Here is a 12,726-nt window from a genome sequence, read left to right as displayed (position 1 = left end):
GCCCCACGAAAAAAAAAAAAAAAAAAAAAAACTAAATCTGTTTCACAGTCATTTTTACAAATCTTTCCTTTAGGTCACAGCTGTTGCACAGCAGAATCAAGGTGAGGTTCCTGAACCCCAAGACATGAAGGTGGCGGAGGTTCTCTTCGATGCTGCAGACGCCAACGCTATTGAAGAGGTGAATCTGGCTTACGAGAATGTCAAGGAAGTTGATGGGCTAGACGTCTCCAAAGAAGGCACAGAGGCCTGGGAGGCAGCGATGAAGAGGTACGACGAGAGGATTGACCGAGTGGAGACCCGCATCACGGCGCGCCTTCGAGATCAGCTCGGCACAGCCAAGAATGCCAACGAGATGTTCAGGATTTTCTCCAGGTTCAATGCGCTGTTTGTCCGACCTCACATCCGTGGGGCTATCCGTGAATACCAGACCCAGTTGATCCAGCGGGTTAAAGATGACATTGAATCTCTGCACGACAAGTTCAAGGTCCAATATCCACAAAGTCAGGCTTGTAAGATGAGTCACGTTCGTGATCTGCCCCCTGTGTCAGGGTCTATCATCTGGGCTAAACAGATTGACAGACAGCTCACTGCCTACATGAAGCGAGTGGAAGATGTCCTTGGCAAGGGCTGGGAGAACCATGTGGAAGGACAGAAACTGAAGCAGGACGGAGACAGCTTCCGCATGAAGCTCAACACCCAGGAGATCTTTGATGACTGGGCAAGGAAGGTGCAGCAGCGCAACCTGGGCGTGTCGGGGCGCATCTTCACCATTGAAAGCACCCGTGTTCGGGGCCGAACTGGTAATGTCCTTAAACTCAAAGTGAACTTTCTTCCCGAGATCATCACACTTTCAAAAGAAGTCCGGAACCTCAAGTGGCTCGGCTTCCGGGTCCCGTTGGCCATCGTGAACAAGGCCCATCAAGCAAACCAGCTTTACCCGTTTGCCATCTCCCTGATTGAAAGCGTCCGGACATATGAGCGAACCTGCGAGAAAGTGGAGGAGCGGAACACCATTTCCCTGTTGGTCGCTGGCTTGAAAAAGGAAGTGCAGGCCTTGATCGCAGAGGGCATTGCCTTGGTGTGGGAATCCTATAAACTCGACCCCTACGTGCAGCGCCTCGCAGAGACAGTCTTCAACTTCCAGGAAAAGGTACTCTCTCCCAAGGCTCAGGAGTATAGATGGTACTAAGTCGGCACACACAGGCCAGCTCTTCCACAGACAGCCTGCATGGTTGGTGGCTGATGCTTCCAGTGGGGGTGGGGCTGCAGGGAGGCTGTGAGCAACCCTGTGTTCAGAATCCCAGAGAGAGGACATGGGAGGCTGACAGGCCAAGCAAGAGCACACCCCTGTGGCTGGAGGAAGCATGGCTAGATCCACAGCTGCGAGTGCTCATCTGCTTTCCTCTCGTCAGACTTCCCAGTCTCCAGCCCAGCTGGACAGTTGTAGACCTCCTGGCCCAGAACATGTAGCTGTGCCCAGGCTGCCTCCCTGGGGCACTTAGACACTCAGACATAGAGATCAGAGAACCCTCCTGTGGAGGAGTAGGGGAGAGAAGCTGGTGACCCCCCACTTGCCCCTCCCCTGTGGGGACATGGAGGTGAGGACTGCCTGCAGTCCATCGGCTAGGCTTAGCTATGGAAGGAAAGACTTCTGCCTCGAGCCTGTGTGAGTTTCCTGAGAAGAATGTGTAAAAGTAGACTAGAGCAAGTGGCCATTTAAGTATTAAGTGCATTTTTCTTTAGGTGGATGATCTCCTGATTATTGAAGAAAAAATAGACTTGGAAGTCCGTTCCTTGGAAACCTGCATGTATGATCATAAGACTTTCTCTGAGATCCTGAACAGAGTCCAGAAAGCCGTGGATGACTTGAATCTGCACTCGTACTCCAACCTGCCCATCTGGGTCAACAAGCTCGATATGGAGGTAGGCGAGGGGTTGTTGAGGTGTTTTCAGCACTTTCCTTATAAGTTCCCTGGATGACCTGGCTCCCCGTGGAATCCGGTTAATGCTAGAGCTGAGTCGTGATACTGCATGTCCTACCTATGCAGTTCCCAGCTGGGCACTATATGGGATGAGTCCTTTTCTCTGCTGGATACTTGACAGTCTTTCCTAGCCCTCTAGGCACCGTGCTCAGACCCTGGTCTTCCACAGCCCGGTTTAGAAAGAAATGCCCAACTACAAAACACCCTTCGTTCCTAGTGTAGAGGCTTTCGGCTCACCCCTGAGGGTGAGGGCGAGGGTGTGTGGTTGCTCACCAGGGTGACTGGGGCCTCGGCACATACGGAGTGGCCTGGCAGGGGCACGTTTTACAGCAGAGGTTGCAGGTCAGTGGCCTGGTCAGGTCTCAAGCTATAGTTTTCCATCTCTCTTATCTCTCTTTGAACATGGAGAGATCAGTTGCTTCTATCCACGCCACACAAAGGACACCAGCAGAAGAGTTCCCCGTCCACAGATGGACGGAAAGTCCCTGGAGCTGGCCCAGCACAGCTGCGTGGCCCGAGACATACGCTAACAGAGGTGGGCAGGGATCCTCCTGTTCATTGACGTTTGGCTCATTCTGGATCATAAGAAGGCTTTCTCTTTGTTGAAAGAAAATGATTTCATCTCCAAAATTATTGTTTTTCTTATTTTATGTCTGAGACTTCCAGGAGAAAAAGACAGAGTGTGGGTTTTCACACATGTGCATGTGTTCTGCTGGGGATGGAAGCCAGGGCCTGGCACATGTGCGGCGAGCATTGTGCCACCGAGCTACCTCTCCAGCCCCACAAAAGCACTTTGGTTTTGTGAGTTTTGGGGGGGTTTTGTTTTTTGGTTTTTGGTCAGTCGTGGGGCTTGAACTCTGTTCTTAGGTGCTATCACTGCACTCTTCAGCTCAAGGCGAGCACTCTACCACTTGAGCCACAGCTCAAACTTGAGCCACAGTTTTCTAGTGGTTAATTGGAGATAAGAGTCTCACGGACTTTTCTGCCCGGGCTGGCTTTGAACCTGATCCTCAGATCTCAGCCTCTTCAGTAGCTAGGATGACAGGCGTGAGCCACTGGCGCCTGGTGGTTTTGTGAGTTCTTAAGGTATTGAGCAGACCTCAGGACCTCACTGCATCTGCTGCACTGTGTCGCTTCCTTGTCCCTATACGTTGGGAGGACTGGCGATTCTGTTAGCAGGCAGGAGAACACAGCCTGAGATGTGCTGTCTGAGACTGAAGGTGACAGAATCCGAGGAAGAACTTGTCACCTTTCATCCAAAATTTACCTACTGCCTTCTGATTGTCCTTTGGAATTAGATTGAAAGGATACTGGGCGTCCGTCTACAAGCAGGCCTAAGGGCTTGGACCCAGGTGCTTCTGGGCCAGGCTGAAGATAAAGCAGAAGTCGACATGGACACAGATGCTCCACAACTTAGTCACAAGCCTGGTGGAGAGCCAAAGATCAAAGTGAGTACTTACTGTGGCATCCACTTGTGGGAAAGCAGAGGCAAACGCTCTGCTCATGTACCTATGGGAGCCAGGCGAGGCAGTGCCAAGCCTGTAATCCCAGTGCTCCAGAGTCTGAGGTGGGAAGATTATGAGTGCCAGGCTAGCCGAGCACTGTTTAGTGAGCCCCTGCCAAAAAACAAACAAAAAACAGAAGGCAGAAATGGGAGTTTCATGGTTTGAGGCCAGCCTGGGTAAAAAGTTAATGAGCAAGACTTCATCTCAACAAATAACAAAATACGTTATTTGGTGACGTGTGCCTATAATTCCAGCTATGCAACAGAGTCTCAGACTGGCCTTAGCATGAGAGAGATCTCATCTGAAAAAGAAACTAAAGCGAAAAGGGCTGAAGGTGCCGCTCAAGTGGTAGGTTGCCTGTCTAGCAAGCGTAAGGCTCTGAGATGGGGATGTAGTTCCGGCAGAACACTTGCCTGGCATGTGCAAGGTCCCAGGCTCCTTTTCCCCACATTAAACAGCAGAAAAAGTGCCGGGCGCTGGTGGCTCACACCTGTAATCCTAGCTACTCAGGAGGCTGAGATCTGAGGATCGCGGTTCAAAGCCAGCCCGGGCAGGAGAGACCATGAGACTCCTATCTCCAATAAACCACCAGAAAACCGGAAGTGGCGCTGTAGCTCAAGTGGTAGAGTGCTCGCCTTGAGCTGAAGAACTGAGGGACAGCGCCCAGGCCCAGAGTTCAGGCCCCACGACCGGACCCAAAAAAAAAAAAAAAAAAGCAGTAGTTGCCAAACTTTTCATTTACAGCGAGGAAACCACGTGCCGTGTGATGTCACGTGGTTCACCGCTGTTACTCCTTCCCAAATCCCTGCAGCTTACTGTAGAACATCTGACCACCACTGTCCCGAGTGTCCAGATTGTGAAACAGGAGAGAAAGCTGAGAAGGTGTTAATGACAAAACATGATGCTGTATATTGGATTAGCTCCCTTGTAACCTGACTTAAGTCTGCCCTGTAGTTGACAGACCTACGTCAGTGCTTTCAGCCTTGTGTCTCACAGAACGGAAGCTCAGTAAAGAGTGAGCCAAGAGAAGCAACTGGATTTGTTGTTAAAACCTCTTTTTTACTCTTAAGTTTTTAGTTGTTTGTGAGTTTGTTTTTGCCGGTCTTGGGGCTTGAACTCTGGGCCTGGGCCCTGTCCCTGAGCTACTTTTGTTTTGTTTTTTTTTGAGTCCGGTCATGGGGCCTGAACTCTGGGCCTGGGCGCTGTCCCTCAGCTGTACAGCTCAAGGCTAGCGCTCTACCACTTGAGCCACAGCGCCACTTCTGGCTTTTTTTCTTTTTGCTTATGTGGTGCTGAGGAATCGAACCCAGGGCCTCATGCATGCAAGGCAAGTGCTCTACCACTGAGCCACCTTCCCAGCCCCCTGAGCTACTTTTGATCAAGGCTTATGCTCTACCACTTGAGCCATAGCTCCACTTCCAGCTTTTTTGTGTATGTGGTACTGAGGAATCAAACCCAAGGCCTCATGCATGCTAGGCAAGCACTCTTATCACTGACCCACCTTCCCAGCCCAGTTTGTTTTTTTTTGTTTTGTTTTTAACTTTATGGTATTTATTCCCAAGGTATATTTTTGTTTTGTTTTTTGTCTGTCATGGGGCTTGAACCCTGGGCCTGGAAGCTATCTCTCAGCTCTCCAGCTCAAGGCTAGTGCTTTACCACTTGAGCCACAGCACCACTTGCAGTTTTCTGAGTGGTTTATTGGGGATAAGAGTCTCTCGGACTTGCCTGCCTGGGCTGGCTTTGAACCATGATCCTCAGCTCTCAGCCTCCTCAGTAGCTAGGATTACAGGCGTGAGCCATCAGCACTTGGCTAGAGGTGGAATTTAGCCTAACACACTGGCAGATGACAGGCTTAACTTGGCATGCTTAAATCAGTGCCTTTGTGGCTGACATCCAGTGCTTCCCTCCCCAAATTGACTGCACTGGTTTCTCAGGCCTGAGGTCATATGTGGTTCAGGTGTCAGGTATATGGAGTTAGAAGGGACTCACTAAGCTCTAGTTGTGTATTCGTGCCCAGGCACAGGGACCTGGGAAGAGGTGAGCAACAGATGAGCAGCTCCCACCTCCAGCCACTCAAGAGCTTGAAAGGGGGCGAATGAGAAACGTGAGATTATGTAAGACCCTGTCCTGTAAAGTCATAGACTTTGTGATTCAGGTGTAAGTAGTTTGATAGCTTAGAGTGGGCGTTAAGAATTGAAAGCATTTTATTGAAATACATTGCTAAGAGGAAAATGAAACCTTTGTTTTACAGAACGTTGTTCATGAGCTAAGAATAACCAATCAGGTAATCTATCTGAACCCTCCGATCGAGGAGTGCAGATACAAGCTATACCAGGAAATGTTTGCCTGGAAGATGGTGGTGCTGTCCCTCCCCCGCATCCAGAGTCAGAGGTACCAGGTAAGCCTTCCCCCAACTTGGGCTCCGTGATACTCCCCTGTCTAAGGTGCCGTCCTCTTTCGGTTCAGCCATTCCCGCTGCTCTTCCCCCTAAAATCCGAAGGTCTTGAGTTCTGCGTTGATCCTGATATTGCTTCTCTTGAAGCCCTTTAACCTTCTGCTGTCTCACTCAGCAGGAAAGCCGACAGCTCTCAGTGCTTGCTGGGCCCCGTGTCAGTATGGGCTGCTCATTGCTTCTCTGGCCTTACCTCCTGCTTCTCCCCTTGCAGGCTCTGTTAGCACACTGAACTCTCACTGATATGCAGATTAAATGTACTCTGGTCCCTGGGCCTTTGCACTTGCTGAGAGTAACAGTCACATGGCTTGCTTTATCCCTTCTTTTGGTCTTTTCCTGGCTGTCACTTCTTTGTGTGTGCCAGTTTTGAGGCTTGAACTCAGGGTCTAGGCGTTGTCCCTGACCTTTTTCACTCAAGGTTAGTGATCTATCACTTCAGCCACAGTTCTAATTCTGGCCTTTTGTGGTTAATTGGAGGTAAGATTTTTCTCAGCCAGGTACCAGTGGCTCATACCTATAATCCTAGCAACTCAGGAGGCTGAGATCTGAACAGTTCGAAGCCATCCTGAGCATAAAAGTCCCTGTGAGACTCTTTATCTTCAATTAACCACTTAAAACCAGAAGTGGGGACTGGGAAAGTGGATCAGTGGTAGAGTGCTTGCCTTGCATGCATGAGGCCCTGGGTTCGATTCCTCAGCACCACATAAGTAGAAAAAGCTGGAAGTGGTGCTGTGGCTCAAGTGGTAGAGCGCTAGCCTTGAGCAGAAGAGCTCAGGGACAGGGCCCCCCAGGCCTAGGGTTCAGGCCCCATGACCGACCAAAAAAAAAAACAAAACCCAAAAAACCCAGAAATGGAACTTTGGCTCAAAGTGGTAGAACATTAGGCAACAGAGCTCTGGGACAGTGGGCCCAGGCCCTGAGTGCAAACCCCACAACCAACAAGAAAAAGTTTCTCGGACTTCTTCTACCTGGACTGGCTTTGAACCGTGATTCTTAAATCCTGAGTAGTCACGATTACAGGCGTGAGCCACCAATGCCCAGCATAGCTGTTCACCCTCTGGTGAGGCCTTTTCCTGACTCATCTTAAATACAACCAGGCCTTGCCATATCACTATATAGCTCAGTGGTAGAACACTTGCCTACCATGCACAAGGCCCCAGCACTGCAGAAAAACAAGTAAAACACACACACACACACATCCTTCCTATACTCCTTGCTGCCCTTTCGCCATAGAATTCTCCCTATCTGTATATGTTTTGTGTATTCCTTTATTGTTTTTCCTCTCCTAAACTGTGAGTTCACATGATCAAGGATTTTTTTTTACTTATTGTACTTAAAATAGTACCTAGTACACACGTAGCAAGAATTCACAGTTGAACACAGTTCTGTGTGCTCTTCAGCTACTCTTACCTCAGATAGTGGTACAGTGTGGTGAACTAATACTCCTTTTATTGGTTAAATATAAGTAGGCCTTGGGTTAGCTGTGATGAAGGTAAGAGGATGTGATCCTCTTTAAATACTGAGTTTGCCATTGGTGACTGTGATGAGCATTTCTGTGCACACTGCTTGGTGTTCATTTCTGGCTTCCATTGGTCAGGTGGGCGTGCATTACGAATTGACTGAAGAAGAGAAATTCTATCGGAATGCTTTAACGCGCATGCCTGATGGCCCTGTTGCCCTGGAAGAGTCCTATTCTGCAGTCATGGGCATCGTGACCGAGGTGGAGCAGTATGTTAAGGTACACAGCTCCTGATTTCATCTACATGCACTGTGCTCTATTGTAGACACTTAAGGGTAGAGATAAGTGTAGCTCAGAGACCATGGGTTTGGTACCCAGCACTCCAGGACAAACATTTTGACCATACATGGTAGTGTTTACTAGGTAGTACTGGCTTATTTCAAAGTGAAGAGTGACCAGTAAGATACATCTCTTGGGGTTTTAACTATGATTTTTGAGAAGACTAAATCTGATTCTGAGACTCTAAAGTGAGTTTGTAGTGATGATGAAAACATGAGCCTTCTTAATGGAGCGTGAACGTGGTAACTAGTAACAGTCCATAAGATGAAAACCTAAACGGTGATACTTAACCGTGCGTCCCACGTGCAGGTGTGGCTTCAGTACCAGTGCCTGTGGGACATGCAAGCTGAAAACATCTACAACCGCCTTGGGGAAGACCTCAACAAGTGGCAGGCGCTGCTGGTTCAGATCAGGAAGGCTAGAGGAACTTTCGACAATGCTGAAACCAAGAAAGAGTTTGGGCCAGTGGTTATAGATTATGGCAAGGTGAGCTCAGCTTCGTTCCTAGAAGGAAGGCGGGAAGTTTCCTGTACCATGGCTGCAGGAAGAACTGATGGCGTCCTTGTGTGCATTTCCCCCTCAGGTGCAATCCAAGGTGAACCTGAAGTACGACTCCTGGCATAAGGAAGTTCTCAGCAAATTTGGTCAGATGCTAGGATCAAACATGACGGAATTCCATTCTCAGATCTCGAAGGTGAGGAGGTAGAGGTCTGCCTGTGTAGTGAGGCTGTGGGTGAATCTGAGCCCTGTGATAAAACGTGCTTTCCCCAAACAGTCTCGCCAAGAGCTGGAGCAGCACTCCGTAGACACAGCCAGCACCTCTGATGCTGTGACCTTCATCACCTACGTGCAGTCTCTGAAACGGAAGATCAAACAGTTTGAGAAACAAGTTGAGGTGAGCTCTCTAGGTAGCAGCCCTCAGACTAGAGCAGTGTGCTTGGGCTTCTAAAATGTAGGGAATGTCCTGACCCAGCTGTAAAGCACCCTTCCTTACTCGGCGGTAACCTGTCAGGACACCTAATGTCCTTACTACAATTCAGTGCAGACAGTAGCACCCTGGGGTCTGTGCTTGCAAAGCTCTGCACGCAATTCCTAGGCCCGACAAGGCCTGAGAGCCACTGCTGTATATACCATCCTTTGCTGTCCTTGTTTTCAAGGATTTGAGGTCCTTTGTGTTTGAAACAAAAGAGCGAAGCCCAGCATTCCCATGCTCTGTTCTCATCAGGACCTCGGGGTAGTAGCTGGCGAGTGAGCCACACTTTCAGTGCATTGTCCTCTGGCGCAGTCGTGTTAGGGTGGAAAACTGGGAGAATAGAGGTTTTGACAGTTGTTTTGTCTTAATGTCAAAATAATTATACCTTTCCGTTGTTTTGTTTTTTTTAATTCTATGAATCTTTCAATTCAATTCTCAAAGCTTTACCGCAATGGTCAACGTCTGCTGGAAAAACAAAGGTTCCAGTTCCCCCCCTCCTGGCTTTACATCGACAACATCGAGGGAGAGTGGGGGGCTTTCAATGACATCATGCGGAGGAAGGACTCTGCCATCCAGCAGCAGGTGGCAAACCTGCAGATGAAGATTGTGCAGGAGGACCGGGCTGTGGAAAGCCGTACCACTGACCTACTGTCAGACTGGGAGAAGACCAAGCCTGTCACGGTGAGCCCTGCCACGTGCCAGCTACCCGCTCCACCTGCTCTGCTTACCTTCCACACATACAGCGCTGTAACTTTGCAATACTTACATTTCCTCTTTATACTTAAAAAAGCAGTACTTGCTTATAATTCTTGTTACTCATGAGGCTGAGATCTGAGGATTGTGGCTGGAAACCAAACCAGGCAAGAAAGTCCCATTAGACTCTTGCCTTCCGTTAACTACCAGAGACACAAGTGGAGCTGTGGCTCAAGTGGTAGAACATGCCTTGAGCATAAAAGCTCAGGGGCAGCGCCAAAGCCCTGAGTTCAAGCCCGAGGACCAGCACACACACAGAAAGCTGTGTTTGCATTGCAGCAGGATGTGGAAGTAGACACCTGTAGTTCCAGCTGCTTAGTGGAGACCCTGTCTAAAAAGCAATGCGGCGCTGGAGACTTACTGGACATATCTGAAGTCCTGACTTCAATCCTCAGCACCAACAAAGGGGGGGAAAATACTTGCAGGTAGTAAATGTAAAGCTAACTTTTGATCTCTTTTAACCACAATGACAGTCATTTAAATTTTTTTGGGGGGTAGGGGGGTCCGGTCGTGGGGCCTGAACTCTGGGCCTGGGTGCTGTCCCTCAGCTCTTCAGCTCAAGGCTAGCGCTCTACCACTTGAGCCACAGTGCCACTTGCAGCTTTTTTCTTTTTGCTTATGTGGTGTTGAGGAATCGAACCCAGGGCCTCAGGCATGCAAGGCAAGCGCTCTACCACTGAGCCACCTTCCCAGCCCTTTCACTCAGCTTTTATACACTTGAACCATGCTCCAGTTCAATGTTTAATGGTGGACAAGGAGATAGAATTTTACTAACTTTCCTGCCTAGGTTGGCTTTGAACCAGTATTCTGAGATCTGAGCTTCCTGAGTAGCTAGGAATACAAGCATGAGCCAGCAGCACGTCCACCATGTAAAGCCCCAGTGATCCTCTCTCCTCAGTCAGTGCAGTATTCTGTGTTCTGATCACTCTCAGGGCAATCTTCGCCCCGAGGAGGCTCTTCAGGCTCTGACCATATACGAAGGAAAATTTGGCAGACTGAAGGATGACAGAGAGAAATGTGCAAAGGCCAAAGAGGCGCTGGAGCTGACGGACACGGGCCTCCTCAGTGGCAGCGAGGAGCGCGTGCAGGTACGGATACTGCCTACCCTCCCCCAGGATGGGTCCTGCTCCATTGACATCCACCGAGCTAGCTGCGTCTCTGGCCTGACCACATTCTGGGGTAGTTTCTTTTCTTTGGTTTCATGGCGAATTGGTTCTTTCTTTAGTTCTTTCTTTCCCTCCCTCCCTCCCTCCCTCCCTCCCTCCCTCTCTCCCTCCTTTCCTTTTTTCGTTTGTAAGGTGACTTCTATTTCCAAAGTTTAACTGCTTTGTTACACTCAATCACAGGTGGCCTTAGAGGAATTACAGGACCTCAAAGGCGTTTGGTCAGAGCTTTCTAAAGTCTGGGAACAAATAGATCAGATGAAGGAGCAGCCATGGGTTTCAGTACAGCCTCGAAAGGTAAGTCTTGTTGAAATGCATGGGAGCTCACAGATGTTATTCTCCTGTGTGTCGTTTGCATGATTCATCCAGACTAATAAAAATAGGGCTATTTCAAAGACTGTTACACTACTTAAAAAAAATATTGGCAAGCTAAATATCCTCTGTGCCTCTTGACAGCTTCGACAAAACTTAGATGGCCTCTTGAACCAGCTGAAGAATTTTCCTGCCCGGCTTCGACAGTACGCCTCCTATGAGTTTGTTCAGAGGCTGCTGAAAGGCTATATGAAGGTAGGGAGTTGCGACAGGTGGTGGCGGGTATCCAATGCGGGCACACTTAAGCAAGGGTCTCTGTGCTCTCTTCTCAGATCAACATGCTGGTGATTGAACTGAAATCTGAAGCACTTAAAGACCGGCACTGGAAACAACTGATGAAGCGGCTACATGTTAACTGGGTGCTTTCGGAGTTGACCCTCGGCCAGATCTGGGATGTGGACCTGCAGAAGAACGAAGCTGTTGTCAAGGATGTGCTGCTGGTGGCACAGGGGGAGATGGCTCTGGAGGAGTTTTTGAAGCAGGCAGGTGCTGGGGTGGACGGCTCCTTCCATGTTTCAGTCTGTTGTGTGGATTTAAGCTTGTGAGTCAAAGCCTTCCCCTCTGCTGTCTCTTGTCTCCCTAATGTGTGGTCTCTGGGCTTTGACAAATATCTGGAAACACTGTAACACTGCCCTCTGTGGTTCACTCAGATACGGGAAGTATGGAATACCTACGAACTGGACCTGGTCAACTATCAGAATAAGTGCCGCCTGATCCGAGGCTGGGATGACCTCTTCAACAAAGTCAAAGAGCACATTAACAGTGTCTCCGCCATGAAGCTCTCTCCATATTACAAGGTACCCTTCTTTGCCTTCATGGTGGGACCTTGCACTGCAAGTTGCTAGATGCTTGTTTTCTGAAGTGGGGGTTGATCTTAGTCTGCATTTTCTAATGAGTTTTGGCATGTCTGTGAGTAAAGTCCAGCTGTTGAACCCTGCCCTCCCGTGTACCCACCAGGTTTTCGAGGAGGATGCCCTGTCCTGGGAAGACAAACTGAACCGGATCATGGCTCTCTTTGACGTATGGATTGACGTGCAGAGGCGATGGGTCTACCTGGAAGGCATCTTCACAGGCAGTGCAGACATCAAACACTTGCTGCCTGTGGAAACCCAGCGGTTCCAGAGGTATGGCCTCTGGCCAGGGAGCCAGGGGTCAGCCGGGCTGGGGATGCCGGTACCCACACGCTGACACATGTTCTCATTTGATTTCTAGTATCAGCACAGAGTTTTTGGCTCTTATGAAAAAAGTATCCAAGTCTCCCCTTGTTATGGATGTTCTGAACATCCAGGGCGTGCAAAGGTCTCTAGAAAGGTTGGCAGACCTGCTTGGAAAGATCCAGAAGGCCCTTGGAGAATACCTGGAAAGAGAGCGCTCGTCTTTCCCCAGGTAAGAGCTGGTTTGCTTCTCCTCGAGCTGAGCTCCAGCTGCATTTCCGTCCTCCTGTGCTTCCTTCCAGCTGTTGTTGTCTCCTCTGGCCTATTTGCTGTCAGTTTTGACACCCAGGGCTTTGACTGAGTTATTTACTGAACACTTTGCCTTTTGTGCACTGATTGCACCCCAGTTTCTGATTTTCCACTTGGGCTTTACTGAGCAGCTTCACCCCATCGTCCTCCTGAGGCAACGTGCATGGTTCGAACCACTGTCTAGCTCCTTCCCAGGAGGCCTTTTTTCTTTCCCAGTAGTGGCTTGGGATACTAATGTGGCTAAGTAATGACATTGACTTCTTTT

General features: G+C 49.3%; 1 protein-coding gene across 1 annotated transcript in view; it reads left to right on the top strand.

The window, feature by feature from the left end:
* Positions 1-12,726, top strand: part of Dync1h1 (dynein, cytoplasmic 1, heavy chain 1) — a 75,793-nt gene that overhangs the window by 22,953 nt on the left and 40,114 nt on the right. The window contains exons 7-22 of the mRNA XM_013013035.1: positions 74-1,150; positions 1,744-1,923; positions 3,281-3,430; positions 5,739-5,885; positions 7,537-7,677; positions 8,047-8,223; positions 8,321-8,431; positions 8,513-8,632; positions 9,152-9,391; positions 10,396-10,551; positions 10,810-10,923; positions 11,083-11,193; positions 11,271-11,480; positions 11,649-11,795; positions 11,956-12,122; positions 12,211-12,384. Coding sequence (XP_012868489.1) covers positions 74-1,150; positions 1,744-1,923; positions 3,281-3,430; positions 5,739-5,885; positions 7,537-7,677; positions 8,047-8,223; positions 8,321-8,431; positions 8,513-8,632; positions 9,152-9,391; positions 10,396-10,551; positions 10,810-10,923; positions 11,083-11,193; positions 11,271-11,480; positions 11,649-11,795; positions 11,956-12,122; positions 12,211-12,384 — 3,422 coding nt within the window. The remainder of the gene's footprint in view (positions 1-73; positions 1,151-1,743; positions 1,924-3,280; positions 3,431-5,738; positions 5,886-7,536; positions 7,678-8,046; positions 8,224-8,320; positions 8,432-8,512; positions 8,633-9,151; positions 9,392-10,395; positions 10,552-10,809; positions 10,924-11,082; positions 11,194-11,270; positions 11,481-11,648; positions 11,796-11,955; positions 12,123-12,210; positions 12,385-12,726) is intronic.

The sequence above is a fragment of the Dipodomys ordii genome, unplaced genomic scaffold, assembly GCF_000151885.1.
Source record: "Dipodomys ordii isolate 6190 unplaced genomic scaffold, Dord_2.0 Scaffold2, whole genome shotgun sequence".
Lineage (NCBI taxonomy): Eukaryota > Metazoa > Chordata > Mammalia > Rodentia > Heteromyidae > Dipodomys > Dipodomys ordii.
Note: the sequence above shows the minus strand (reverse complement) of the source record. Positions and strands in the feature narration are given on the sequence as shown.